This window comes from Mercurialis annua, linkage group LG1-X (assembly GCF_937616625.2).
Source record: "Mercurialis annua linkage group LG1-X, ddMerAnnu1.2, whole genome shotgun sequence".
Taxonomy (NCBI): domain Eukaryota; kingdom Viridiplantae; phylum Streptophyta; class Magnoliopsida; order Malpighiales; family Euphorbiaceae; genus Mercurialis; species Mercurialis annua.
In genome coordinates this window covers 2,390,188-2,416,812 of record NC_065570.1, presented here as the reverse complement: position 1 = coordinate 2,416,812, position 26,625 = coordinate 2,390,188, and the positions used below count along the sequence as shown (strand labels likewise).

Sequence of the window (26,625 nt, the reverse complement as noted above, 5' to 3'; positions counted from 1 at the left end):
TTGTACATTTGTATATTTTTTTTTGTTAGGAATTTTACTTTCCTTTGTAATAATTTTTTTTTGTGGGGCATTTGCCCTCTTCTTAATATATATCTTTTTTGCCTTCTTTATTTTTGAGATAGCTAGTTTCTATGTTCTCTTTATTTTAGGCGATATATATATTTTGACTGTGTATTTTCCTTTTTTGGGAGTGAACTCGTCAGTTCTCCTCTTTGGAAATATTTTAAGTAATCAGTAATTACGGTAAAGAGACGATATCTGTGGAAATTCCTTGTCCGAGCAAGGGTAAATTAAAATACTTGCATAAATTCAAATACAATAGCGTGATGAAATATCACTTGTAGAAATTGAAACACAATGCTGTGATTAAACATCACTTTGAGGAATTGAAATACAATATTGAAACTAAACATCGCTTGACTAATTATGTTAATTCTTAAGGAATAACTAATCATGTCGGATGGTGATCCATTGTCACTAAATTTTCCTCAAGTTGTTGGCGTTCCATGTCCTTGGTATGATTCTTCCCATGGAGTTAGTGAGTTTAAATGTTCCTTCTTTAATGACCTCGCTGATGGTGTAAGGTCCTTCCCAGTTTGGCTGCAGTTTTCCGCTTCCTGCTTCTCCTTTTTTGACTTCGGTTTTTCGCATGACGAGGTCGCCTAATTTGAATTTTCTTTTCTTTACATGGCTGTTGAAATATTTGGCCGTCTTTTGTCTGTAGGCTTCCATCCTGATGTCTGATCTGTTGATTTTTTCAACCAGGAGATCCAGATTGTTCATGAGCTCTTCTTCGTTTTCTTCTAGGTTTAGCTGGTTGTCTTCTGTCCTTGGCGTGGGTGCGCCGATCTCTACAGGAATTACAGCCTCCGTTCCATAGGCTAGGGCGAATGGAGTTTCGCCCGTTGATTCTCTAGGGGCGGTACGGTAGTTCCATAGGACGCTGTAGAGTTCTTCTACCCATCTTCCTTTGCATTCGTCTAGTCTTCTTTTTAGTCCGGCCAGTAGGATTCTGTTGGCCACTTCGGTTTGCCCATTTGATTGTGGATGGTAAACCGAAGTGAACCTTAGGTCGATCTGATACTCGGCACAAAACTTTCTAAACTTTGCTGAGTCGAACTGCTTTCCGTTGTCTGTGATCAGCACCTTCGGTATTCCAAACCTGCACAAGATAGATCTAAAGAAAAAGTTAGTTATGCGTTGTTGGGTGATTTTTGCCAGTGGTTCTGCCTCTATCCACTTGGTGAAGTGGTCGATTGCCACTACCAGGAACTTCCGTTGTCCTGTGGCTAAAGGGAGAGGTCCCAGGATGTCCATACCCCACTGGGCGAACGGCCATGCACTGCCGATGGGTTTCATTTCTGAAGCTTGCTTTCTCGGTACCAAGGCGTGTTGCTGGCAAGGCCAGCATCCCCTTACTAGCGTTGTAGCTTGTTCCTTCATCGTGGGCCAATAATAGCCTTGTAGCAGTGCTTTCCTGACCAGTGTTGATGCTCCGTCATGTGCTCCGCAGGTCCCCTCATGTAATTCTTTCATGATGTACTCTCCTTCTTCTTTGTTCACACATCTTAGCCAGGGATGGGTGAATGACCGTTTGTACAGCTGGCCGTTGTATATTCCGAACTTTGATGATAGTACTATTATTCTTTTGGCTTCCTTCTTATCCTCGGGGAGTATTCCATTAGCCAGGTATGCTGTGAGGGGGGTCATCCAGGTTTCTTCCCCTTCTACCATCAGTACTTCGCCTTCTTCAATTTCTTCTTGAAAGCTAGGCTGTCGTTTGATTTCATGAGGGATGTTTCTCATTGAGTCGTAATTCTTTGTTGCTGCCCACTTTGCCAATTCGTCTGATCTTCCATTCATTGCTCTGGGTATTTGCTGTAACGACCAGGATCGCCCATTATCGGCAAAGAAGGTTTTGGCTTGCTTGGCGTATTTCTTCAATGTAGCTTCTTTTACTTCGAAGTTCCCTGAGACTTGGTTCACGACCAGTTGCGAATCACTATAGATCTGGACTTCGGAGATGTTGAGTTCTTCGCATAATTGCAACCCTGTTATCAGCGCCTCATATTCCGCAACATTGTTGGAAGCTGGAAATTCGAGTCTTGCTGAGTATTCCATTTGGATTCTTCCTGGTCCTTTGAGCACGACTCCGATCCCCGCTCCTTCTCCGCAAACTGCTCCATCGACGTGTATCTCCCAGGGAGTCGTTTTGTTCTCCATGGGTTCTTTGAATGTTAATTCTGCGAAGAAGTCGGCTAGTGCTTGAGCTTTCAGTGCTTTTCGAGCTTCATAGATAACGCCCAGGCTTCCTATTTTGACGGCCCATTCTGCTATGCGTCCACTTGTCTCCGCCTTCTGGAGGATTTTTCGTAATGGTTGGTCGGTTCATACAATGACTTGGTGTCCTTCGAAGTAATGTCGGAGCTTGATGGTGGCGGTGTATACGCACAGCGCCAGCTTTTCCAACTTCGGGTATCTTAGCTCCGCATCTCTGAGTACTTTGCTAATGTAGTAGATCGGGTATTGTTCTCCTCCTTTTTCCGATACCAATACTCCTGCTATTGTTTCGTCAGAGCAAGAGATGTATAAATATAACACGTCGCCCGGATCTGGTCTCGCCAAAAGTGGGGGCGAGGATAGGAAGCTTTTCAATTCCTCAAACGCCTGCTGGCATTCTGCTGTCCATGTGAAGTTCTTGATCTGTTTCAGGGTTTTGAAGAAAGGTAGACATCGTTTTGCCGAGCAGGACATGAACCGACCTAGAGCCGTGATCCGGCCGTTGAGCTTCTGGACTTCATGTATGCTCCGTGGCGGCATCATTTTTAAGACCGCTTCGATTTTATCTGGGTTAGCCTCAATACCCCGCTGAGAGACCATGTATCCCAAGAACTTGCCTGCCGGTACTCCGAATACGCACTTTTCCGGATTGAGTTTTAGCTGGTATCTCTTTAGCGTCTCTAGGACTATCTTCACATCTGTTGGGTGGTCTTCAGCTCAGATGCTTTTGATGATCATGTCGTCCACATAAACTTCCATGTGTTTCCCGATCTGATCTCTGAATATTGAGTTCACCAGTCGCTGATATGTGGCTCCTGCGTTCTTCAGACCGAAGGGCATCATCTTGTAACAAAATAATCCCTGGTCCGTTATGAAGGCCGTCTTCTCCTGGTCTTCAGGTGCCATGGGTATCTGATGATATCCCGCCTTGGCATCTAGGAATGTATAGAGGGCGTGACCTGCTGTGGAGTCTACTAACTGATCAATGTGTGGGAGCGGGAAACTATCTTTGGGACATGCTTTATTCAGATCTGTGAAGTCCACACACATTCGGTAAGTGCCATTGGACTTTTTTACCATCACCACATTTGCTACCCATTTGGGGTAATAGGCGTCCTTGATCACGTTTGCTGCTTTTAACCGGGCGACCTCTTCTGCGATGGCGAGTTGTTTTTCGGGCGAGTGCCTTCTTTTCTTCTGTATCACTGCCTTCGCGTCGGTCGCTATGTTTAACCGATGACATATGACGTCCGGGTCTACTCCGATCAGTTCGTCTGTTGTCCAGGCAAAGGAGTCTCCAAGCGATCTGAGGTTTTCTGTCAGAGATCGTTTGATTTCTTCTTCTAGCTCATCTCCCACTTCTATCTCCTTTCCTGGGGATAATTCGATTTTCGCGGTTCGCCCATAATGCTCCGCCCTTTCCTTCTTCTCTGGAGGTTCCATTGTTAGTACTGGCAAGGTTATATGTACTTTCCTGAGAGCTGTAAAGTATGCTTCTCTGGCTGACTTTTGGCATCCTCTGATTTCGGCATCGCCTTCTCTGGTTGGGATTTTCATCAGTAGGTACCTCATGCAAATGGATGCGCACGTATCGTGCAAAAGTGGCCTTCCGAGAATTGCGTTGTATGCAAAGTCCATATTGACCACCATGAATTCTGCTCGGATCTCTTTGTAGATCTCTCCATCCCCCAGTTGGATGTTTATCTCCAGTGATCCTTCCACCTGTACAGATTTGCCTCCTAGTCCCACCAGTGGAGTAGAGACATGTGTCAAATTTTCTTTCTTGAGTCCAATTCTGCCGAACACCTCCATTGTGATCATGTTTACCGAACTTCCCGTGTCTACAAGCATCTGAGATACCTCGAAATTGTTGAGTCGCCCCTTGACAACCAGGGCGTCCTCATGGGGGACTGATAAGCCATGACTATCGCCCTCCGAAAAAGATACGCTTCTGAATTTCTTAGCATTTGGTGCACCTGGGCTAACTGAGTAGACTGTTCTTGCAGCTTTCTTTCTTGTAGTATTGCTGTCTCCTCCGGTTGATCCGCCCATTATTACGTTAACTACGCCTGCTGGCTCTGGCCTGGGTCTTCTGGCGGTTTCTTCTTTCCGCTCTTTCTTTCTTTCTGATTCCGTCTCTCTGGCTTCGGTGTCCCTTTTTACGAACTGGGAAAGAGATCCCCTTTCTATCAGCTTCTCTATCTCCTCCTTCAGGTGCCAGCATTCATCTGTGGTGTGGCCGTTGTCTCTGTGAAATTCGCAGTATTTGCTGTTGTCTCTTTTGCTGGCTGATGCAGCGTTCATCTTCCTCGGCCATCTGACCTTCTCTCGGCTGTCTTTTACCCAAAACAGTACGTTGGTTCTGGTTGTGTTCAGGGGCGTATATCGCCTATCTTCGTCTTTTTTCCTTTTATTTCTGAAATGGTCGTTGCCTTTTTCTCCGAACCTCTTTCCTGTGGGCGATCTGTCCCCATTTCTTCTTTCTGTAAACGTTCGTTCTTCTACCCGTCCGAGGCGATTCTCTATCTCCCTCTGGCCATCATCCACTCTGATCTGTGTATGTGCGATGGTCATCAGTGTGGTAAATGATTTTGGTGATTTAGCCAACAACTCCTTTCGTAAGTCGGAGTTGGTAGTTCCATTGAGTAATGCTGTGTAGGCGATCTCCTGGCTCAGGTCTTCTATCTGCATCGCCTCCTTATTGAATCTTTCTACATACTTCCTGAGTGTCTCTCCTTCCCATTGCATGATGGCCAGCAGGTCTGTGGACAGCTTCTTTTGAGGGATGCATGCTACGAATCTAGCCTGGAAAAGTCCTGAGAATTGTTTGAACGTCAGCACTGATCCTGGCTTTAAACTCTGGTACCATTCCTGCGCCAGACCTTTTAAGGTAGTAGGAAAAAGTTTGCATAGTACGTGATCTAAGTTTGTCTGAACATTGATCACCGCTTGGAATTTGTGAATGTGGCTCTTGGGACAGCCTGTTCCATCGTATGATTCCAAATTTGGAGGGTATCTGAACTTTGTAGGGAACTCGTGAGAGATGATGAAATCTGCAAGTGGTGAGTCACTTCGAAGAGAGATGTCTACGTCTTCACATCTTATTCCAAGCCTGCTCATGACTTGGCGGACTTTTTCCTCCAGATGCTCTTCTCCGCCTTTGAGGGTGTGTTGTTCATCCATCCAACGTTCTTCATCTGGAATTACTATGGGGGCGTTTTGTTTCTTTGCGGAGTTTTCCGGGGCACCTTCCTCTCGCATCGGTTCTTTTCCCTTGTCCATAGTTGACGTTGACTTCTGCACTGGTGATTTCGCTGATCCCTGCTCCGGCGACTTTAACGAGATACTCTGTTTGATGTCTTTGAGTAGACTGGTGATTTCTAGGAAAGCCTTGAACATTGCTTGGTTGTTGATTGGCTCTTCATCAGGTGCTATGGCTATCGGAGGTACCGTCTGTCTTATCGCCAGGGGGTCGCTGGTTTCTCCTTCTTCGCTGGTTGGGGGAACAGATTTAGGGCCGGTGGTTCTGTTTCCCTGTCTTCTCTGTTGGTAGCTGGTAGAGTGTTATCTTGTAGGGGATCCATTCTTGAAAAAGCAAATTCTGAAAAAGTATCTAAAAGGAACGACGAAACTGATAAGTTCCACGTTCACCGCACCAAATGATACAGGTCGATCTTAAAGGGTCGCCCGTACTGTTTTTCCTGCACAAGTAACAAATATAAGCTCAAAGGACCTCAGGCTTGCTCAGCCTGAAAGCCACTCCGATGCTTAAGTCAGAGAGGGTTTTTTGGAAGGTAAATGAGTGTAAGAGTATTTAATTCTGATTTTGTGCTTACCCTTCTCAGCATTCGGTGGCTTCCTTTTATAATGAGTTTAAGGCGGTTGTTATCTGGTAAATCGTGGGTTTGTCCCACGATTAGTGATAATGGTGAAGGCACGTTCCCGATTATCCCGGGTAGTGGGTGTCAGGGAACGGAGTGGATGAGGTCGCCTAGATGGCAGACCTGGATGAGTTCGCCCGAGGATGGGAGGTTTGGAGACCCGTTGGGCGAGCATAGCATTTGTTAGGCGATGCTTGGAGTTCTAATATTATTAGGGCGGTATCAAAATTTATATCTTAACTCTTAATATTTTAATTGTATGAATATTATGTTTTCACATGCTAGTTTCATATTGACATTTAATTTATTATTAAATAATAAAATTATTATATAAAGTTTTCTATGAATCCATTTGGCATTATCCTTTCAATTATTTTTCTTTCTTTCTTTTGGGAATACCACTTTTTGAGCATGTGGTTTTATTCTCTATGATTGAGTTCTAATAATTAGAGGAAGAAATGTTTTAATTTTACAATTAAGCTTCCATGTTAAGGAACATAGCATGCATTTTTTAATTCGATAATGACATGTAATGTGTGAAAAGAGGTGACTTTACAATTATAGATCCCTAACACATTAGCTTCTAGTGGAATTTATCCATTAATCATATTGTGTCAAAATGATAAAAAAATATACATTTTTCACCTTATAAACTTTTAATTTTTTGATTTTCAATCACTTACATTTATTACTATAAATTGAAGCCTTACACTATTAATTTGATAAAAAAAATTATTCTATTGAAAAGTATTTTTTTTTTACTTCAATAAAGTTAAATGAAGTCTCTGTTTTTTATTTTATAAAAAAGAAAGTGTATTAATATCAGAATTAATATCTTGAATGGATTTATAAAGTATCAATATTACTCATATGAATTGTTTTATTAAATGAAATATAAATGTATCATTGAATGGTCACATCCATAAATGTAAAAGTAAGATAATGTAGAGCTATATACTACAATAATAAAAAAAAAATAAAAATATATTTACAAAAATTTAAATTACTGAAAATTACAAAAATAAATAATTTAAAATTATTTAATATATAGGCATAATTTATGTTTCACTTATTATATGCTAAAAAGTAATTAAAAATTTTACTATTTAAAATTGTAATGATAATGCATTATTTATATTTACTTGTGAAATATGCAGTTTTTTTTAACGAAAATGTTAAAATTACAAATAAACTCAATAATTTTGATCATTTTAGTTATACATAAATAAAAAAATTATATACGTTTTTATTAAAAATATTATTGTTTTATATATTTTATAAGAAAATTTAAATAAGAATATTTTGATTACACATCAAAATTATCGACAAATAAAATTTATGCCTGCTTTACTTTGTCTTAATTTTGTTACCATCATCAATCTTACAAAAGCCTAAATTAAAAAGTTTTGACGTGTTGTTGACTCATTCAACTTCCGGATTAACGGTCATCACTTCAGCCGTCGTTTTGGATCTTTAGTCAAACAATAAAGTGAACTAAACTAACCATACGGCACCGTTCAACCACTTCTTTCTCATTCTCATAAACATTCTTAGAGGTGGCAAAAGGTCCGGTTCTAACCATGAACCGAACCAAAACTTGATCGATTAAATCTAACTAATACTGGTTTAATTTAGAGTGGGAATCGGATTCGCGCCGGTTTTATATTTATGAAGCAGTATACTCTTGTTCAGGTTTAGAGGAATAATTATACAACGCAACGGTTGCGCCACGTCATTCGTGCAACAAACCAATGAGGCGTTAGTTATGTGTAAATGTTTAATGATAAAAAAAATAAGTAATAAATAAAGATTTCCTACCGCAAATGATTATTAGCTTGTTGTAAAAATGGCGCGGCACATCTGTTGTGTGGGATAAACACTCGGTTTAGAGTCGCAGGTTTCTAACCTAAATTCGACAATCCGATTCAAACATAAATTTTTTACTTTAAATAAATAAACTTCTTGAATCTATACCTTATCCACTTACTCCATCAGTACCTAATCGCCGTTAATAGGAAAAAAACAATACCTAATCCATATGCATTTGTTAAAAAGTTATACATTTTGAGTGAAATCCCAACACATAAAAAAGTCTATCATTTGTTACATTCTTATATCACATCTATAATAAAATGACATAAATTTTGTATTATGTTTATGAGAGAAGTGATACCAGTTTTATATTTTTTTTATATACAAGATGTTTTTGACATATTTTACCTATGAAATTACATTTTTAAATATTTTTTGTTCAAGCTAATATATAGTAGAGTCGGATAATAAAATTTTATCAACGAGTTATAACTCAAATGATATAAACGCTGAACAATAAACTGTCAACGTCATGGATTCAATTCCTTCAAAAAGCACTTCCTCCTCCCCAATTATTTAAAAAATAAAAAATAAAATTTTAATCTTAAATTTTAAACAATTACACGTATAGATGCGGTTTGAACTCGTAATTTCATTTAAATTATTTTAGTTTAACAACTTTAAGTCTCCATTCAAATTAATTAAGTTTAATAATAAATGTAATTTAGTTTAACAACTTTCCAACCACATATCCTCAGTGCATTTCTTATATCACCGCACCAACAATACTCTGCCACGTGTAGTAATACCCACTGCAATGACAGTTCAAAGCCACGTTTCACCTGTCACTATAGACAAATCCCAAAGCAAAAGGCACATTAAGATCAACACAAAAGCGTGTCAAAGACGACACCGAACGGCAGCCGACTTGGACCGACCATCGCCACGTCATCACCCCAAAGCAGCCCACCAGTTGCTTCCTAACTCCCACACCCTCTCCTCTTCCTCCACGTGTTCCATTTCAAACGGCTAGTTTTCCCTCTTTAAATTATTTTTTATTTTTTTAACCGCCAAAAGGATAACTTTAATCCCCACACGAGGGTAAAAAATATTTTATGGAAACCCCCAGTGTTTTCTGGCGTTAACCGCGTCGATTTTTGCCTTTTTTTACTGTAAAAAAAGTAATAAAATATTTTAAGAGATTAGAACACGCTATATAAGCGCCCACTTAACATATTTCAAAACAAAACTGAAACACGGTTCTGTCTTTAAAAACTATTTACCTTAACACCAACACTACTGCTGTACAATATCATCAAATCAAATCAAATTTTTTAAAATTTTCAAGGTTTGTATTGTCTCTTATCTTCAAGATTTGCTCATATATTTTCATATTTATCTCTAATCTAATGAAATATTTTTGAATTCAATGCAGATTTATAACACAAGATCATCATTTTTTAGTTTATTTATTGAACTATGGCTTTGGGAAAGAGATGCAATTCAATGAAGTTAAGCCGTGGCGCTGGATACGAAAATGAAGAAGCTTTGAAGCGATTAGGTTGCGTGAGATTTACGCGTAGTTTCGGGAGGAAAAGGATTGTCATTTCTAATGAGGATGTCGAATTATTAGTTCCGGATTCGCCTATTAAAACTCCGAAGCTTCGTTGTTTCGAGCCTGATGAGAAATCTTTAATTGAAAGCTTGCCTCAGGAGATTCTGGTTAGTTTTAAATTTTAGTTAAATTATTAATTTAGCTTGAATTAATTTGTTTTTATGCTTTGAATCTAATGTTTAATTATTTGATTTGCAGATTAGGATTATATGTGGAGTTGATCATGATGATTTAAAGCAGCTTTTTCATGTATCTACAGCAATTAGAGAAGCTGTAAGTTTAATTAAAATGTTCATTTTAGTTCCTAGAGTTTGTTAATTTTTTTGAACTGTTATTGATTTTGATTTTATTTACAGACTTTGGTGGCTAAAGAATGTCATTTCGCCTACAATACACCGAAAAAGACTCGAAAATATTTAAGTCCGTTCGATTTAGAAAATCAGAGCGATTTTGATGAGTTAAAAGTTCCAAATGCGCCAAAGCAACGGAATTTTAAGTCTCCATTCAACTGGGAAGATCTATCCGATGTATCGGTTGATTTATTCGCTTCTTTCGGGACGGTTCTTCATGGAAACAGAGGAGAAACAGAGTAGGTTTTGTTTTGTTTTGTATATAACACGAATTTGAAGTTAATTGTAGATAGAGAAGAGGGGGAAATTGGAGATTTGATAGTTCTTTTTATCAGATCTTTGTTTTTGGGTAGTTTTGTGTACATGGCAAGAATCTTTACGGGCTAAAGGTTAATTTATTCTTCAACACTTTCCATTGAAGATTTAGATTGGCTTGTTTGTATCTTTGTTAGTGTACAATATATTTATTTTAGGGCAATCTATGCCCTTTTGGTTCGATAAATTACGAGTTTGATTATGTAAATTCGGCATAAAATAAAGAACAATGTCTCGTATATTGTTTCGGTTTGTTTACGTATAACGTTTAAATAGTTGATAGACTTGTTTTTACTAATTTAATCGCTCTTTAGTATATTGTTTTTCTTTTAATGTTCGTAGAATTAAACTCACGAACATTTGGTAAAACTAGTTCATATTGACTTGTGAATGACATGATCAATTTTAGTTTTCATATCATCAGATTTCAGTCAATTTATCGATTTGCGAAAAAATAGTTAGTGTATTTGTTTATCAATTTTTATAAAAGGTGTTATTTATGAATTCTTGTCTAAATATTTCTATTATTTTCTAGACATTTTATGTTAGATCATTTTACCATTGAACAAATGAATAAATTAATATATATTTTATGAAAAATTAAATAACTTTAGAACACGCATAATTTTTATGTTTTTATTTTTGGTTAAATGAAATTAAAATTATAAAAAAGTGCAATTTAAAATATAAATTTTAGCTTTCTATATTATTTTAGCAATTTAAGGGAAGAGAGAGCAATTAAAGCGTATGTTTAGCAATGAGATGTGGAAGAAGAACTAATATACATGGAAGTAAAATATTTTGTGTAGAATATTGGAGGCAAGCATTAGTAAGAAATATCCAATTTAAAAGAATATGCTATCTTAGTTAAGATTTTTGCTTGCAAACTCATTAATATTCTTAAGTAAAATTATCAGAAATGGAAATTGTTAAGCTCCAGGTGTACTCAACTTAAGTAGGGGATTAAAGATTCGATTATGCATTAATGAAATTTGATACTTTACCTTAACAAGTATTAGGAACATTAATAATCATATAGTAGGAGTATATATGGAAAGTTCATAAATTATTTGGAATTGGTAGCTGAGCTGTCTGGTTTGATTTAGAGCTATATGAGCCTGATGATAAAAAAGAGGATCAAGTGATCAACTACTTCAATCCAGAGAAATTTTAAAGTAGACTATGTCGGTCGGTGGATAGAACTGATATTAAATTATTAAAAAATTGTACGCATTCAATAATATGTTTTAATATTATTAGTTTTGTCTACGAATAACGTGACAAGCGTTTCATATGATCATGAAAGAGGGTGAAATGTGAATTATAACCATTAAAGTTCTCTTGAACTAGTTTAGCATAAAATGAAATGAAATTGAAACTATTAAAGGTTTTTAAGATAACAAATGTGTAATGAAAATAAATGTTGAATAGATAAGTTAATAATTTATTAAATCTGTTGCTTAATGTTACAAAATCCATCAAACAAATTTTAGTTCAATGAATTAAGAGTAGGATAACTAGTCAGAGAATAAAATGACAAAGTCTGTTTCCTTTCTACCTTCATATTAGTTCATATCACATCATTTATTGCAAATCATGCCATTTTGTCCTAATTTTACTTGATTTTGAAAAATCAAAATTTAGAAATTAGAACCAAAATGCTTTGCAAAGCATTATACATATTATCAGGATGTATTTTAATTTTTCTTATTTTAAAGTACAAAAAAAATGATAAAAACATTTTGAACCGGCTGGTTCAATTTTATGTTGAATTATGAACCATCGATTCCAAACCAAACCGGCCGGTTGGTGAACCATGCAATGCATAGATTCAGTTCTGAACTTTCTTGCCACCTTCAAAAGCAAACACAATGAACCACTTCAAACACAGGTTACTGATCTCTATTACTAATAGTATATGCAGCAATCACAATGTCTGCCATAAACAACTCAAAAAACTTGACAGCAAATATATTGCTAACATACTACAATTTCTCTATAGAAAATACTCTATGTTAGAACATTGACTATTGCCTAGTATTTTCTTTTCCAAAAATGATCGGTTCATGCGCTATACATATACACCAGCACAAATGAACATTTCAGAATGTGTTAGAACACAAATTCCTGACCTTTCCAAAAAAATCAGAAGCATAAACTCCCGTTCCGCTAAAAAACTATACAGAAGCACTACGCTCGAACGCTCACCATGGGGCTTCAACCACCTCCCGGAACATAAGCTCGTGATTCTCCCTGTTTTCCCCCAACTGCTGAAGCTCAATGTCGATTCTATTAGTTTCCTCTTCTATTTCTAAAAGCTGGGTTTCAAGAGTTCTCCTCCTTTCTTCTGCAGAAAGTTTTCTGTCGGTTAGTACTTTATATCTCCTTGGCTTATCGGCAAGTTTCATTAGCTGATCCAACCGTTCAATCAAGAAATCAACGTTCATTCCTAGTTTCTTGAATGCTTCCAATGTGTTCTTCCAAGTAATGAAACTGTCTAGCGGTGTAGTAAGCTTGGAAGCTCTAATCGCATCAGCGATGTTAATAGTCTCCGCCATTACTCCTGCAGCTAGTTTTAAGTTGAGGCCCTCGAGAAGATGCTCATGAAGAAATGATTTTGTGCTGCAGCAAAGGTTATAATACTTGTACTGTAAGTATTTAGATAACTCAGGGTTTATAACCAAACCGTTGTTCAGAATGTTGAAGTCCTCGAAACTTTTCACTTCCTTAAAATCAATAGCAGATTCAGATAATCTGATTCCATCAAGTAAACCAGAGCCAAGACCATAACTTTCATCTTCATAATATTCCGACGTGGACCCAATGTCAGTACCAGCATCCATCATCGCATTCTTTTGATTGTCGAGTTCTAGACTGCACGTTGACACTGGCTCTGCCTTGAGATATTCTATAGTCGCAACCGCATTTTCTGATTGCACTGTGGAATTGACCATAGGAGTAGATAAGTTTTGCAATCATTTTGGCAGATTTTTAAATTACAGTTACCATTTAGTTCAGCTAAATGCTTAAAGAACTTACCAGGACTCGCTTCCTTCAAGCAACCTTCCAACTGTAAGAGACCAAGAGCAACATCTACCTCTTCGGAACCCTTTACTCTCACAATGTAAACCTTACGAGAGGGAAGATAGCAGTAAGTAGATAGTTTCCAATCAAAACAAACAAGTTACATTTACACTTCGCATCTAAACGCGATAAGATTATATAAGCATACAACATGCTAAATCATGAACCTTTGAAGAAATCAAGAGAGAGATAATTCTAGTTAACACATTCTCACTAAACTATAATTCTAGTTAAATTTGGCAATGCTGGCCAAATTCTCAAGCCTCTATATGGATTTTGGCACACTAACTAAGGCATCTTGTTAAATATTGGGTGCCAAAAGGTCATCAAGCATGCGATGTAAGATTTTCAGTAAAAACATTGTCAATAAATTGAATTGATTATAGTTTAGACAAAATATACTAATGTAATCATAAGAGATGTAATCATTACATAATACATTAAAGGCCATTTGTGCAATTAGCTCCAAAATTAACTATCTAAATTGTATCTCTATTGTCTTTTTCACACACAATAAGGAACCATATTAACTCAGTTAAACTACTGTAGTTTTCCAATTTATACAGAATTCCATCACATTTATATCCCTTCAATTTCTGATTGTATAGCAATTCATCAATATGACAAAAATGTCTACATACAAAGAAAAGCATCAAACTAGTACCTTGAATTTAGCCGGTCTCACTAGCTGAAAAACCACTACATCACCCTGCACTAACTTGTGAGCTATGGAGAAACCTCTCCATCCACCACTGAGGCCTACCTTTGCTGTAAGATATTTTGCTTCAGAGCATACTCCATTCTCATCTTCCAACTCCATCATTGTGTCTCGTATTGGCATATGTTCATCGCAAAATTTTCTAGGAAGACCCTGTCATCCAGAATGTTAGCCTATTAATTATGCGAAAATGCAAGAATGTATTTAGACAAGGAGAAAAAGAATACTCACCATCCAGAAACATCCTGTGACATGAGAAGGCAACATATATTTTATCAAACTAGGGAATTGAGGTGGTAGATTAGCTTGAACTTCTTTTGCTCGTTGCATCACATAATTCCTGAGTCCGTCGTTATCATAAATGCTTTCATTTGTTTCTCGCTTGCATTTATCACTAAGGTAAGAGCAGCAAAAGAATTGTTATAGTATAGTCCAATTGAACTCCTAGTATGTACTCGAAAATCGCATACTCTTCGATTGAATTCACTTACCTTTCAGACTTTACAGGATTTTTGCAAGATACCTGATCATGAATTAGTCATCATTCACATCAATTGAACCTCACAAGTTTTTAATCATTTTAAAGCAAAATAACCATAAGCAACAATTAATTCTAATATCCAAGAACAATGCATTTTCAAAAAAAAAAATTCAAAAACCTAAAGCAGTTTTACAAACAGTTAGGAGGCAATTCATTTTCTTGCCTTTTCTAGGATCAGAAACAACAACTATAAAAAGAAAGGTTACTGTTACTATATATCAACACCTTTCGTATTTTTTTTCGATTTAAGCATAATCTAGAAAACATAGCACCATATATAACAACCTTTCATTTTGTGGCATATATAGCCAAAGTGCCTTATACCACATCGTTTCGGTCATTCACACGGCCAAACACGACATCATTTTTACGGAAATTTCTGCATAAAACGTAAAGTGGACTATACAATGAAATGTTTGAAAAGTTTAGAATGCGAGGTTTGACATTTTGCAGATTATGCTTAAATCGAAAAAACCGCATAAATTAATTAAAATGACTAATAAAACAGAACACACACAAAAATCACAAGATAAATTAAAACAAACAAATAAAGAAATAAGTAATGAAACTCACTGGCTTGTAAGTAATACTGAGAAGTTTATCCTTGACCATTTTCCGAGGTCTTGCTCGCTTAGTCAGCTCCTGCAAAAACATAAAACAAAACCCAAATCAGTAAAAACAAATGGAACCCATTAACATGCATTAAACAAACAACAACGAATCATAAGAGCCAAGAACAAAAAACCTGGAGTTTTTTTGGCTGAACAACGGTCATAGGAGCAAAACACAGAGAAGAAACAAAACAGTGAACTTTGTTGAGGTTATGACAGATTATGGAGGGAGTGTGCAATTTCAAAAGTTTAAACTTTTTTTAATTAAAAAGTGTGTTTGTGTGTGTGCGAGTGTAGAAAAAACAGTGGAAGAAAATGTCGGACATTGAAGAGAAGGTGAAAAGACCCGATTAGTTTAAATATGGAATTAACGCTCCTTTTTTTTTCTTTGAATTTAATTTGTTTATTGCTATACTTAAAAAAGTATAAAATCTTCGAGTATGTATTTTAAAGACGGAAAAATTTGATTTTATTTATTTATTCACATAAAATAAATGTTGATTAAAACAATATATAATTAATTAAAATATTAGACAATGTTCTTTGTTTCTAATTTTTATAGCGATTTAAGCTTATTAATTAAAACTTAACATCTTGCATATCATTGTTATAAATTTGATGTTGTATTGTTCATAATTTTTCGGATGCTCAAAGTCTATGTGTAAAATGAAGCAAAAATTGTATGTTTACTTAAGAATATTTTGTTGCCCTTTTTGAATTTGTTTTAATCAAACCTTTTTGAAATTATTTACATGATAAAATCTGACCTTTTACATTTATGGTGATTTAATTACTATCTTTTTATTGGAGAAATTTTTATATAGACTCGGTCTATCACGTCATCCGTAGACTAACCTATCATATTATGACACGTTATTAAAATGATGGCAATCTTGTAAATTCGTTTTTTACTTATTTACACATTTGAATAGTAATATTACAAGATTGTCATCATTGTAATGATGTGTCATAATGTGATAGGTTTGGTTTACGGATGACGTGGTAGACCGAGTCTACCTAAGAATTTCTTGTATTGACAACTCGTAGCTCAATCTCGTCAGTCACAAAAACTTTCAAGTTCCAATAGCCGAAAATAACTATATAATATTAATTTTTTTAAAAATAAAATATAAAATACCACATTTTATATAATATATTACTCATTACATACTTTAAAAAAATTGTGCGTTTATTTTTAAATAGTCCAATTTTAATATTATAAAAGTTCTATTATAAATTTATAGAATATAATCAAAATTTACAGATTTAATAGATTTTTAGTTTAAAATTATAAAATTATGCTGAAAAGTTATTAAAACTCTTAACAATTTCACTCATATAAGCCAGTGATCACAAAACGACACCGCTTCCATTCAGTTATTTTCATTTGTCCTGTTTCTCGCCACTCCTGCAAATTTGGCGCTCCCAGCTCCCTCGCCACTTCTAGGATTGGGATTCTCTCAAGTTCAAAATGAACTTGAGAGGGTCATGTTCACGATTTACACCGTTCAATATAAAATGAACGGTGTAGATCAAAAAAGTAAAATTTTAATCAAATTAATCTGCACCGTTCATTTTACAATGAACGGTGTAGATCGTGAACATGACCTCCTCAAGTTCATTTGAACTTGAGAGAATCCCAATTCCCACTTCTATTACTCAACAACAATCTGAGTCATCCGAGTCCAAAAACCCAAGAATCGGTGATGCTACCGACTCCGATTCTCCGAATGTACAGCCGCCGAAGAAGCGCTTCAATCCCGCGGATTGCAATTTAGGTTTTCTCTTTGCTTTTGTTTTCAGTTTATGTCATTTTGTATTACCTGCTTGTTAAATTATGCATTTCATAATTATTGATATTTGATATAGGTGATCGGTTGTATATTTATTTTATTGCGTTTATGTGTGAGAGTGATTATACTTTGACTTTAGATGTTTATTATCGCTGCAGCAAACTAATCAGGCGTTTTTCATGTTGAAATATTTAATGATAAGAAAATAAGAAATAATTGTCTTGTTGTAAAAATGACATAGCATAACCGTTGCGTGAGATAGTCGGAGTTCGATTGCTGCAAAATCATGCCATTTTGTCCCGATTTTACTTGAAGAATCAAAATCTAGCAATTATATAAGGTTTTCAAGAACAAAATTGTAATTCTTGCAGATTTTGACCTTTTTAACTGGTGGGTAGTTTGTTTATTGTATTGAAGTGTAAGAAGATTTACTTGATAAGTTAATAAGAAATGTTACCATTTTGCAATAAGCTAATCAGTCTAGGCACATTCCGTTAAATTCGATTTTTTACTAATCAATTTTTGATGTATAGAGACCTTACAGTAGATGTATCTTCCTTCATTGAGTTCTTATTCAGTTCTTTCAATTTTAAAGTCATATTAAAATATCACACCGTAGCTAACATACTTTTCATAGAAGTAATTGTCTTGCTTTTGCTAATGGTTTATTCTAAATAATGACTATGTATGCGAATTATAAGTTGATGAATTATGAGTCCTTTCTCTAGGTGTCTGATCATTGAATTCTTCATTGAGTTCTGAACTTCCTTTTCACCTTCAAAAGCAAACACAATGAACAACTTCAAACACAGGTTACTGATCTCTATTACTATTAGTATATGCAGCAATTACAATATCTGCCATAAACAACTCAAAAAACTTGACAGCAAATATATTGCTAACATACTACGATTTCTCTGTAGAAAATCCTCTATGTTAGAACATTGACTATTGCCTAGTATTTTCCTTTCAAAAAATGATCAGTTCATGTGCTATACATATACACCAGCACAAATGAACATTTCAGAATGTGTTAGAACACAAATTCCTGACCTTTCCAAAAAAAAGCAGAAGCATAAACTCCCGTTCCGCTACAAAACTATACAGAAGCACTACGCTCGAACGCTCACCATGGGGCTTCAACCACCTCCCGGAACATAAGCTCGTGATTCTCCCTGTTTTCCCCCAACTGCTGAAGCTCAATGTCGATTCTATTAGTTTCCTCTTCTATTTCGAAAAGCTGGGTTTCAAGAGTTCTCCTCCTTTCTTCTGCAGAAAGTTTTCTGTCGGTTAGTACTTTATATCTCCTTGGCTTATCGGCAAGGTTCATTAGCTGATCCAACCGTTCAATCAAGAAATCAACGTTCATTCCTAGTTTCTTGAATGCTTCCAATGTGTTCTTCCAAGTAATGAAACTGTCTAGCGGTGTAGTAAGCTTGGAAGCTCGAATTGCATCAGCGATGTTACTAGTCTCTGCCATTACTCCTGCAGCTAACTTTGAGTTAAGGCCCTCGATAAGATGCTCATGAAGAAATGATTTATTGCCGCAGCAAAGGTTGTAATACTTGTACTGTAAGTATTTGGATAACTCAGGGTTTATAACCAAACCGTTGTTCAGAATGTTGAAGTCCTCGAAACTTTTCACCTCCTTAAAATCAATAGCAGATTCAGATAATCTGATTCCATCAAGTAAACCAGAGCCAAGATCATGACTTTCATCGTCATAATATTCCGATGTGGACCCAATGTCAGTACCAGCATCCATCATCGCATTATTTTGATAGTCGAGTTCTAGACTGCACGTTGAGACTGGCTCTGCCTTGAGATATTCTATAGTCGCAACCGCATTTTCTGATTGAACTTTAGAATTAACCATAGGAGTGGATAAGTTTTGCAATCATTTTGGCAGATTTTTAAATTACAGGTGCCACTTAGTTCAGCTAAATGCTTAAAGCCTTAAACAACTTACCAGGACTTGCTTCCTTCAGGCAACCTTCCAATTGTAACAGACCAAGAGCAACATCTACCTCTTCGGAACCCTTTACTCTCACAATGTAAACCTTACGAGAGGGAAAATATTAAGTAAGTAGAGAATTTCCAATCAAACAAACAAGTTACAGTTACACTTCGCGTCTAAATGTGATAAGATTATATAAGCAATACAACATGCTAAATCATGAACCTTTGAAGAAATCAAGAGAGATGATTCTAGTTAACACATTCTCACTGAACTATAATTCTAGTTAAATTCGGCTATGCTAGCCAAATTCTCAAGCCTCTATATGGATTTTGGCACAATAACTCTGTCTTGTTAAATATTGGGAACCAAAACGTCATCAAGTGTGCGATGTGAGATTTCCAGCAACTACTTAGTCAATAAACAGAATTGATTATAGTTTAGGAAATATAAACTAATGTAACCATAATAGATTTTGATCATTAAATTAGATGCCATTCGTTCAATTCACTCCAAAATGAACTATCTAAATTGCATATATATTGTCTTTTTCACGCACAATAAGGATCCGAATTAAATCAGTTGAACTACGATTGTTTTCCATATTCTACAGAATGCCATCTTATTTGACTCCCTTTTAACTTCTGATTTTATAACAATTCATCAATTTAACAAAAATGTATTGAGAGATCATGTTTATACATGCAAAGAAAGTATCAAACTAGTACCTTGAATTTAGCCGGCCTGACTAGTTGAAAAATCACTACATCACCCTGCACTAACTTATGAGCTATGGAGAAACCTCTCCATCCACCACTGAGGCCTACCTTTGCTGTAAGATATTTTGCTTCAGAGCATACTCCATCCTCATCTTCCAACTCCATCATTGTGTCTCGTATCGGCATATGCTCATCACAAAATTTTCTAGGAAGACCCTATCATTCCGAATGTTAGCTTAATATGTGAAAACGCAGAACACATGCATTTCGACATGGAGAAAAAAAACACTCACCAGCCAGAAACCTCCTGTAACATGAGAAGGCAGCATACATTTTATCATACTAGGGAATTGAGGTGGTAGATTAGCTTGAACTTCTTTTGCTCGTTGCATTACGTAACGCCTGAGTTCGTCGTTATCATAAATGCTTTCATTTGTTTCTCGCTTGCATTTGTCACTAAGGTAAGAGCAACAACAGAATCGTTACAGCATATTTAACTGAACTCCTCGTATAGTATGTACTCGAGAATCGCATACTTTTTAACTGAACTCACTTACCTTTCAGACTTTATAGGATTTTTGCATGATACCTGGTCATTAATTAGTCATCATTCACATCAATTGAACCTCACAAGTTTTTAATCATTTTAAAGCAAAAAAAAGGTGGAGAAATTTCGTAACAATAATCCTAAAAAGAAAAATAAATTAATTAAAATGATCAAAAACAGAACACAAAAATAAAGAAATGAGTAATGAAACTCACTGGTTTGTAAGTAATACTAAGAAGTTTATCCTTGACCATTTTCCGAGGTCTTGCTCGCTTAGTCAGCTCCTGCAAAAACAATGAACAAAACCCAAATTAGAAAAAATAAATGGAGCCCATTAACATGCACCAAATGAACAATGAATCATAAATTAACTTCAAGAAAAAAAAACCTGGAGTTTTTTTGGATGAACAACAGTCATAGGAGCAAAACCCAGAAGAGAAACAGAACAGTGAAGTTATTTTAGAGGGAGTGTGGAATTCAAAAGTTTAAACTTTTTTTAAACTAAAAAGTGTTGAGTGAGTGTATATGTGTGTAGAACAAAATGTTCTCCTGACATTGAAGAGAAGGTGAAAAGACCGTTCAATTTAAATATGGAATTAACCCATTCTGTATTTTTTTGAATTTGATTTTTTTATTTCTATACTTCAAAATTCAAGCCTATATTTTCATAAAGACAACAAATTTTGATATGAAGATTAAAATAGTGTTTTAGATTAAAAAAAATAGTAATTTTTAATATCTTTATAATTACTGTAAAAATTAAAATATTAAAAATTTGAAAAATTTAAATTTAAATGAATTTTTTTATTATCGGGGAGACGGAGAGCTCGTTTGAGATATAAAACATAGACGTGTCATTTGTGTTGTGATTGTACTTCGTATTTAAATTCATACTCAGGCGACAAAGATTTTATATAATTTTATGTTTAGATTATTTAATTATAAAAATATATTTTTGAACAATATGAACTTTTTTATAACAATTTATTAAATAAATTAAGGTTATTACCATAAAATGTTTTCACTTTTTGTATGATTTAAGCGTCTTTACCAAACACGGCATTATACTTTTCTACCTTTGCGAACTTTTCATTTTATAGCCTAAAAGTGTGTTAGGCATTTTTCTGCAAAAACGATGTCGATTAAATCCAAAACGATATTGAATAAGGCATTTAGGCTATAAATTTCACAAAAATGAAAGGCTGAATTTTTATATGATAAAATTAGAAAAACACAAAAAAATTCACTAACTCATTAAATTATTATGTAAATTTAGTTTAATTATCATTATGCTAAAAAGTTATTAGAACATTCAAAATTATTTTATATTCAAAACTTTAATAAGCTTAAAGAAACTATTTTACTTCTTGATCACAAAACGACGACGCTTCCATTCAGTTATTTTCTTTTGTCCTGACTCCTGCAAATTTGGCGCTCCCAGCTCCCTCGCCACTTTTGTTACCAAAACAGAAGAATGAACAAACAAATGGCATCCACTTCATTTTCACCAATGGCTTCCGCCTCCAATTCCACGCGACGCGATCGCGATCCTTATACTCAACAACAATCTGAGTCATCCGAGTCCAAAAAACAAAGAATCAGTGATGCTACCAACTCTGATTCTCCTAATTCACAGCCGCCGAAAAAGCGCGTCGTTCTCAATCCCGCGGATTGCAATTTAGGTTTTCTCTTTGTTTTTGTTTTCAGTTTATGTCATTTTGTATTACCTGCTTGTTAAGTTATGCATTTTATAATTATTGATGTTTGATACGTGATCGGTTATATATTTATTTTCTTGCTTTTATGTAGTGTGAGAGTGATTATACTTTGATTTTAGATGTTTATTTTCTTGTGATGGAGTGGAATATAAATTGAAATGAGGAAATGAATATGTTTAGTGCAGGTTGTTAAAATATTTCTTGTTCCGAACAAATTATCGGTGCAGCAAATTAACTAATCAGGCGTTTTTCATGTTAGACATATTTAATGATAAGAAAATAAAGAAATGATTATCTTGTTGTAAAAATGACGTGGAATAACCGTTGCGTGAGATAGTTGGAGTTCGATTGTTGCAAAATCATGCCATTTTGTCCCGATTTTACTTGAAGAACCAAAATCTAGCAATTATATAAGGTTTTCGAGAACAAAATTGTAATTCTTGCAGATTTTGACCTTTTTAACTGGTGGCTAGTTTGTTTATTGTATTGAAGTGTAAGAAGATTTACTTGATAAGTTAATAAGAAATGTTACCATTTTGCAATAAGCTAATCAGTCTAGGCACATGCAAGACTTCCCTTAAATTCGATTTTTTACTAATCAATTTTTGATGTTTAGACCTTACAGTAGATGTATCTTTCTTCATTGAGTTCTTATTCACTTCTTTCAATTTTAAAGTCATATTAAATTATCACACCGGAGCTAACATATTTTCATAGAAGTAATTGTCTTGCTTTTGCTAATGGTTTATTCTATATAAGGACTATGTATGCATGCATGCGAATTATAAGTTGATGAATTATGTGTCCTTTCTCTAGGTGTCTGATCGTCGAATTTTTCATTTTATTGTATGGATGCAATTATTTTCCAGATTTGAATATTGATGATGATGGTCTTAAGGGCTCTGCTCTTCATGAGGCGGGATTTGCTTATTGCTGGTCTGGCGCTTGTGCACATATTGGAATAACAGGAGGGAAGTATTGTTTCAGTTGCAAAGTCATCTCAACTTAGCCAGTTAATATGGGAGATACTCCTCCAGATCGGCAACATGCCTGTATTGTGGGCATCTCAAGAGGAGAGTGTCCAGTGGAAAACCTTGGGGAGACTCATAACAGCTATGCGGCTGGGGGAATTGGAAACTTTTCTGAAGATGGCAATTTTTTAGATTGTGGTCAAAAGTTTGGATTTACGCTTGAGGTTGGAGATACCATTCTTTGTGCGGTTAATCTTGATCGTAAACGAATAGGTACTGTAAGATTCTACAAAAATGGAAAATGTTCGGGATATGCAAGAATTTTTGAAACTGGTCCGACAGATTTCAGAGTGCTAAATTTCCCTAAGAATGGGTCTTAATGGAATTCAGCCCTTTTTCCTCATGTTCTATTGAAAAATGTTGTGGTTCAGTTTCAATTCAGTGTTGTAGATGGTCTTGTTCCTGTATACGGATATAAACCTTGGGATTTAGCTCTTGATGATGGAGATGCAATAATGGGGCCTGTTTTATCTGATACAAGAGATTGTGAAGTAATGATGATGGTGGGTTTACCTGCTTCGGGTAAGAGTATGTGGGCGGAGGCCTGGGTGCAAGAGTATCCTGAAAAGCGTTATGTGCTGCTTGGAACCAATCATGTTCTGTATCAGATGAAGGTTCCCTTTACCTACAATTGCGGTGAAGACTATGATCGTTATATAAGTCGAGCGAATGCAATGGCTGATGTACTAATATCCAGGGCGGCTAGGACTTCTTGCAATTGCATCATTGATCAAAACAATTTTTTTAAGGGTGCACGCAGACATAAATTGAAGCCATTTGCAAAATTCCATAAGGTATAGTTGCTCAGTAGTAACACATTCACCTGTTTATATGATATCTTATTGCTAACTCCTTTATCACCAAACAGATTGCCGTCGTGATATTTCCAAGTTCAATGCAATTGTTGTTCCGTACAAATAAAACAGGCTACGTATTTCCAGCCGATGGTGAAAAAATATGTTTGGTATTCTGTTATACACATTTTTAATGTCGTGAGTTTATAACTCCATCTGTGATATTCATATATATTCTAATAGATTGTGGTTTTATCATGGCGCTGTAATTTTTTGACAGTAAATATTGCTGTGCCTGGTTCAGATGAAAAATTTGATCAGGTTAGTTGTTGAAAGTTATGCTATTTTTAACTTGGTATGCTGCAGATTATGATGGCTGATGCATTGGTTCATTTTGCAAGATTATATTTCCTGAACTGGATGAAGCTGATTCCTGGAAATATTTGGAGGAGCTGAACCGTAGATCCAGCTCTACCCCTTGTTCTGGGGAAATTTTTCCTTCATATACCGGGTCTTCAGAGAAAAATCAAGGAGCTTTATCAGGTTATCAAGTGGTCTGTTTCTGCTCTTTTTATCCATATACCATGTCAGTAAGGTGATAATGTAATATCCTTGCAACAGTTGGCAACGGACATTTGGAAAGTTCCGAGGGGGATAAACTTCTTCATACAAGGTAACACTGATTTTCAATGGTCTGTTTCTGCTCTTTTATTCATACAATAAATGGACCAAAAAGCGAGTTGTCTAGCATGAACCTGTTTCACCTTTGCAAGTAAGCTGAACCTCTGATTCTACAAATATGAATGGCTGGAGTTGGAGGTGTATGTTAAAAGAAGTTTATGAGTAAATAAGGACGAAACTGCTGATTCCCCAAATATGACCTAAATGACCAGGAGTCGAAGGTGTATATAATTAAAAATTTATGGTAGTTTATCCCGTCATTGTTAAAACTTTGTTCCATTCAGAGAAGCGTCTTACTTTGTTCTTGACTTGTTAGAATATGGAATAAATATATAATCCATCTTCCTTTGCTGTTCTTCCATTTTCTTTCTATATAGCTGTGTGCATCTCTTAGAAGATGTAGCTTTAGTCTAATGTAGAATGATGAGGATCTAATGCAGCTAATTCTTATGTTCTTAGAAATAAAATAATTGTTTCCAGAGCTTAATGCTAAGGTTCGTAGCATTGTTCCTTTAAACACTTAGAAAATGGTAGGTAACATGAGTTAATCTTTTTGGTTTAATGTTCTTGTTTGCGATTTATGATGTTGATTAATGTGAAACATTTACCTTTTGACCAAATTTGACGAGTCATTTAGGTCTGTAGGAGTGTGCAAAAACCAAACCAGCTAACCAAACCGAACCAGTAAATTTGGTTCGGTTTGATATTATAAAAACGTTTTTTTGTTAGGTTCGGTTCAGTTTGGATGTAGTAGAATTCAGTTATGTTTTAGTGAACCGAGCCAAAACAGCTGATAACACAGAAAAAATAAACAACTGATCCGACTAGTTCAGTTCAGTTTGTTTTGAAAATTTTGGTTTGATTTGATTTTTGAAAAAAGTGAAGTTTCGGTTAGATTCAATTTGACTTGAACCGAATGCATACCCCTAATTGTTTGTGGGCTACATCCTCCAACCATGGGGAAAGTGTTTGTAAAGTTACACATTCGAGCATTCGACTATGGCATATCTTTAGGTTATTTTTCTAAAGAAGAAATTCAACTTGTAAAGTAAATCTAGAACTAGGTACCAAGAAAGCAGATATTATATGATGGAAAACATTAATTTATAGCTATTATCTTTACCTTGCTCCATAAAATTCTTCATTTACCTTATCCATATCAGATATTATTATGCTTTTAACCCATACATCATGAAATCTTTTTCTGGGACCATATCCATATTCCCTGAAATTCAACCTTCTCTTATGCTCAAATTCAATCATTCTTCTGCATTATTTTCTTGAAACTCAAGCTATCATATTTAGTGGTGTCGGTCCATATCACCATCTTGTAATGGTCGAGAGAGATTTCTTACTTTTATAACCTTAGAGTCAGAGCATAAAAGCTAATAACTTTTTTATTTTCTTTTAGCATTTTTATTTTTCTTGAATTGCTTTTTCAATGATCAAGTTATTGCTTTTTATGAGGGGCATCTCAACTTTTCTACTGAGCACGTGAATTAGGTTGCTATTTCACATTCATGCCTGTTGGTTCATGGACAATTAGCTAATGCGTTAGCTATGTTTAACTAAAATTGTGCTTGTTTAGTTGCATTGGACCAGCCACCAAATGTAGTAATTCAGCCTCCTATGCTACATGTACGTAGAGGTGAAATCGAGCCTAGTTGAAACATTGTTAAGATCGAGTTCGAACTCGATTGAGTTTTATTTTAAAAGTTTGAGCTCAAATTCGGTAGAATAATTGAGACTTGTCAATTCAACTCGATTATTTATAAAAGTACTTAAAGATTGAATGTTAATATAAAAACAAAGATATAATTATAAAGAATGAGTTTATAGAGCCTCGACTCGGTAATGAATTTGAGTAGCTCAATTTCGAGCTCTACTCTCAATATTGAGGCTATTTCGAGTATTTTTTGAGTAGCTCGTTAATTGACTCGATCTAGTTACTCACTTACTTGTACGTATTAATTACTTGTTAACCTGTCAGCAGGTTGCTTGTTGGGAAATACAGCTTTAGCTCTTAAGAATTGCATGTGGCTTTGTCTGCAATTTTCCTAATTGAATTGTTGATGTTCTACAATGGTGGAGATGATGTTAAAATTTGCAAAATTCATCTAGTTAGATAGTTTAACGATGAAATTCATTGAAATTTTTTTCTTTGCTATTCTTTCTTTT

General features: G+C 35.4%; 4 protein-coding genes and 1 pseudogene across 4 annotated transcripts; 2 read left to right on the top strand and 3 right to left on the bottom strand.

The window, feature by feature from the left end:
* Positions 1-477: 477 nt before the first annotated feature.
* LOC126665596 (uncharacterized) lies at positions 478-2,880 on the bottom strand. The gene is made up of 3 exons (XM_050358430.1): positions 2,401-2,880; positions 1,231-2,358; positions 478-1,119 (listed from the first exon to the last, which is right to left on the bottom strand). The coding sequence occupies exons 1-3, from the start codon at positions 2,878-2,880 to the stop codon at positions 478-480; spliced, it is 2,250 nt and encodes a 749-aa protein (XP_050214387.1).
* Positions 2,881-9,208: 6,328 nt separating this feature from the next.
* LOC126673844 (F-box protein SKIP27-like) lies at positions 9,209-10,511 on the top strand. The gene is made up of 4 exons (XM_050368152.2): positions 9,209-9,321; positions 9,409-9,695; positions 9,787-9,861; positions 9,945-10,511. The coding sequence occupies exons 2-4, from the start codon at positions 9,453-9,455 to the stop codon at positions 10,179-10,181; spliced, it is 555 nt and encodes a 184-aa protein (XP_050224109.1). The 5' UTR covers positions 9,209-9,321; positions 9,409-9,452; the 3' UTR covers positions 10,182-10,511.
* A 1,634-nt stretch (positions 10,512-12,145) lies between these two features.
* On the bottom strand, positions 12,146-15,548 carry LOC126665405 (B3 domain-containing protein Os01g0234100-like). Its single transcript, XM_050358194.2, has 7 exons — positions 15,342-15,548; positions 15,170-15,238; positions 14,547-14,578; positions 14,287-14,449; positions 14,002-14,208; positions 13,293-13,383; positions 12,146-13,191 (listed from the first exon to the last, which is right to left on the bottom strand). The coding sequence occupies exons 1-7, from the start codon at positions 15,369-15,371 to the stop codon at positions 12,458-12,460; spliced, it is 1,326 nt and encodes a 441-aa protein (XP_050214151.1). The 5' UTR covers positions 15,372-15,548; the 3' UTR covers positions 12,146-12,457.
* Positions 15,549-17,856: 2,308 nt separating this feature from the next.
* On the bottom strand, positions 17,857-20,781 carry LOC130014451 (B3 domain-containing protein Os01g0234100-like). Its single transcript, XM_050358195.2, has 7 exons — positions 20,612-20,781; positions 20,439-20,507; positions 20,234-20,265; positions 19,970-20,132; positions 19,686-19,892; positions 18,970-19,060; positions 17,857-18,860 (listed from the first exon to the last, which is right to left on the bottom strand). Exons 1-7 carry the CDS (start codon positions 20,639-20,641, stop codon positions 18,127-18,129), a joined length of 1,326 nt encoding a protein of 441 aa, XP_050214152.1. The 5' UTR covers positions 20,642-20,781; the 3' UTR covers positions 17,857-18,126.
* Positions 20,782-22,276: 1,495 nt separating this feature from the next.
* Positions 22,277-24,808, top strand: LOC126665588 (uncharacterized; annotated as a pseudogene).
* Positions 24,809-26,625: the final 1,817 nt, after the last annotated feature.

Coding starts and splice junctions, on each gene's coding strand:
- LOC126665596 (XM_050358430.1), bottom strand. CDS start 2,880: ATGGTCTCTCAGCGGGGTATTGAGGCTAACCCAGATAAAATCGAAGCG. Junction 2,359..2,400: donor ATTACTTCGAAGGACACCAA/GTCATTGTATGA, acceptor AAAATCCTCCAG/AAGGCGGAGACAAGTGGACG. Junction 1,120..1,230: donor ACTTCACCAAGTGGATAGAG/GCAGAACCACTG, acceptor AACGGAAAGCAG/TTCGACTCAGCAAAGTTTAG.
- LOC126673844 (XM_050368152.2), top strand. CDS start 9,453: ATGGCTTTGGGAAAGAGATGCAATTCAATGAAGTTAAGCCGTGGCGCT. Junction 9,696..9,786: donor GCTTGCCTCAGGAGATTCTG/GTTAGTTTTAAA, acceptor TTTGATTTGCAG/ATTAGGATTATATGTGGAGT. Junction 9,862..9,944: donor CTACAGCAATTAGAGAAGCT/GTAAGTTTAATT, acceptor TTTTATTTACAG/ACTTTGGTGGCTAAAGAATG.
- LOC126665405 (XM_050358194.2), bottom strand. CDS start 15,371: ATGACCGTTGTTCAGCCAAAAAAACTCCAG. Junction 14,450..14,546: donor AATCCTGTAAAGTCTGAAAG/GTAAGTGAATTC, acceptor CTCTTACCTTAG/TGATAAATGCAAGCGAGAAA. Junction 13,192..13,292: donor CTTGAAGGAAGCGAGTCCTG/GTAAGTTCTTTA, acceptor TCAATTCCACAG/TGCAATCAGAAAATGCGGTT.
- LOC130014451 (XM_050358195.2), bottom strand. CDS start 20,641: ATGACTGTTGTTCATCCAAAAAAACTCCAG. Junction 20,508..20,611: donor TTCATCCAAAAAAACTCCAG/GTTTTTTTTTCT, acceptor TTGTTTTTGCAG/GAGCTGACTAAGCGAGCAAG. Junction 19,893..19,969: donor TTACAGGAGGTTTCTGGCTG/GTGAGTGTTTTT, acceptor TCGGAATGATAG/GGTCTTCCTAGAAAATTTTG.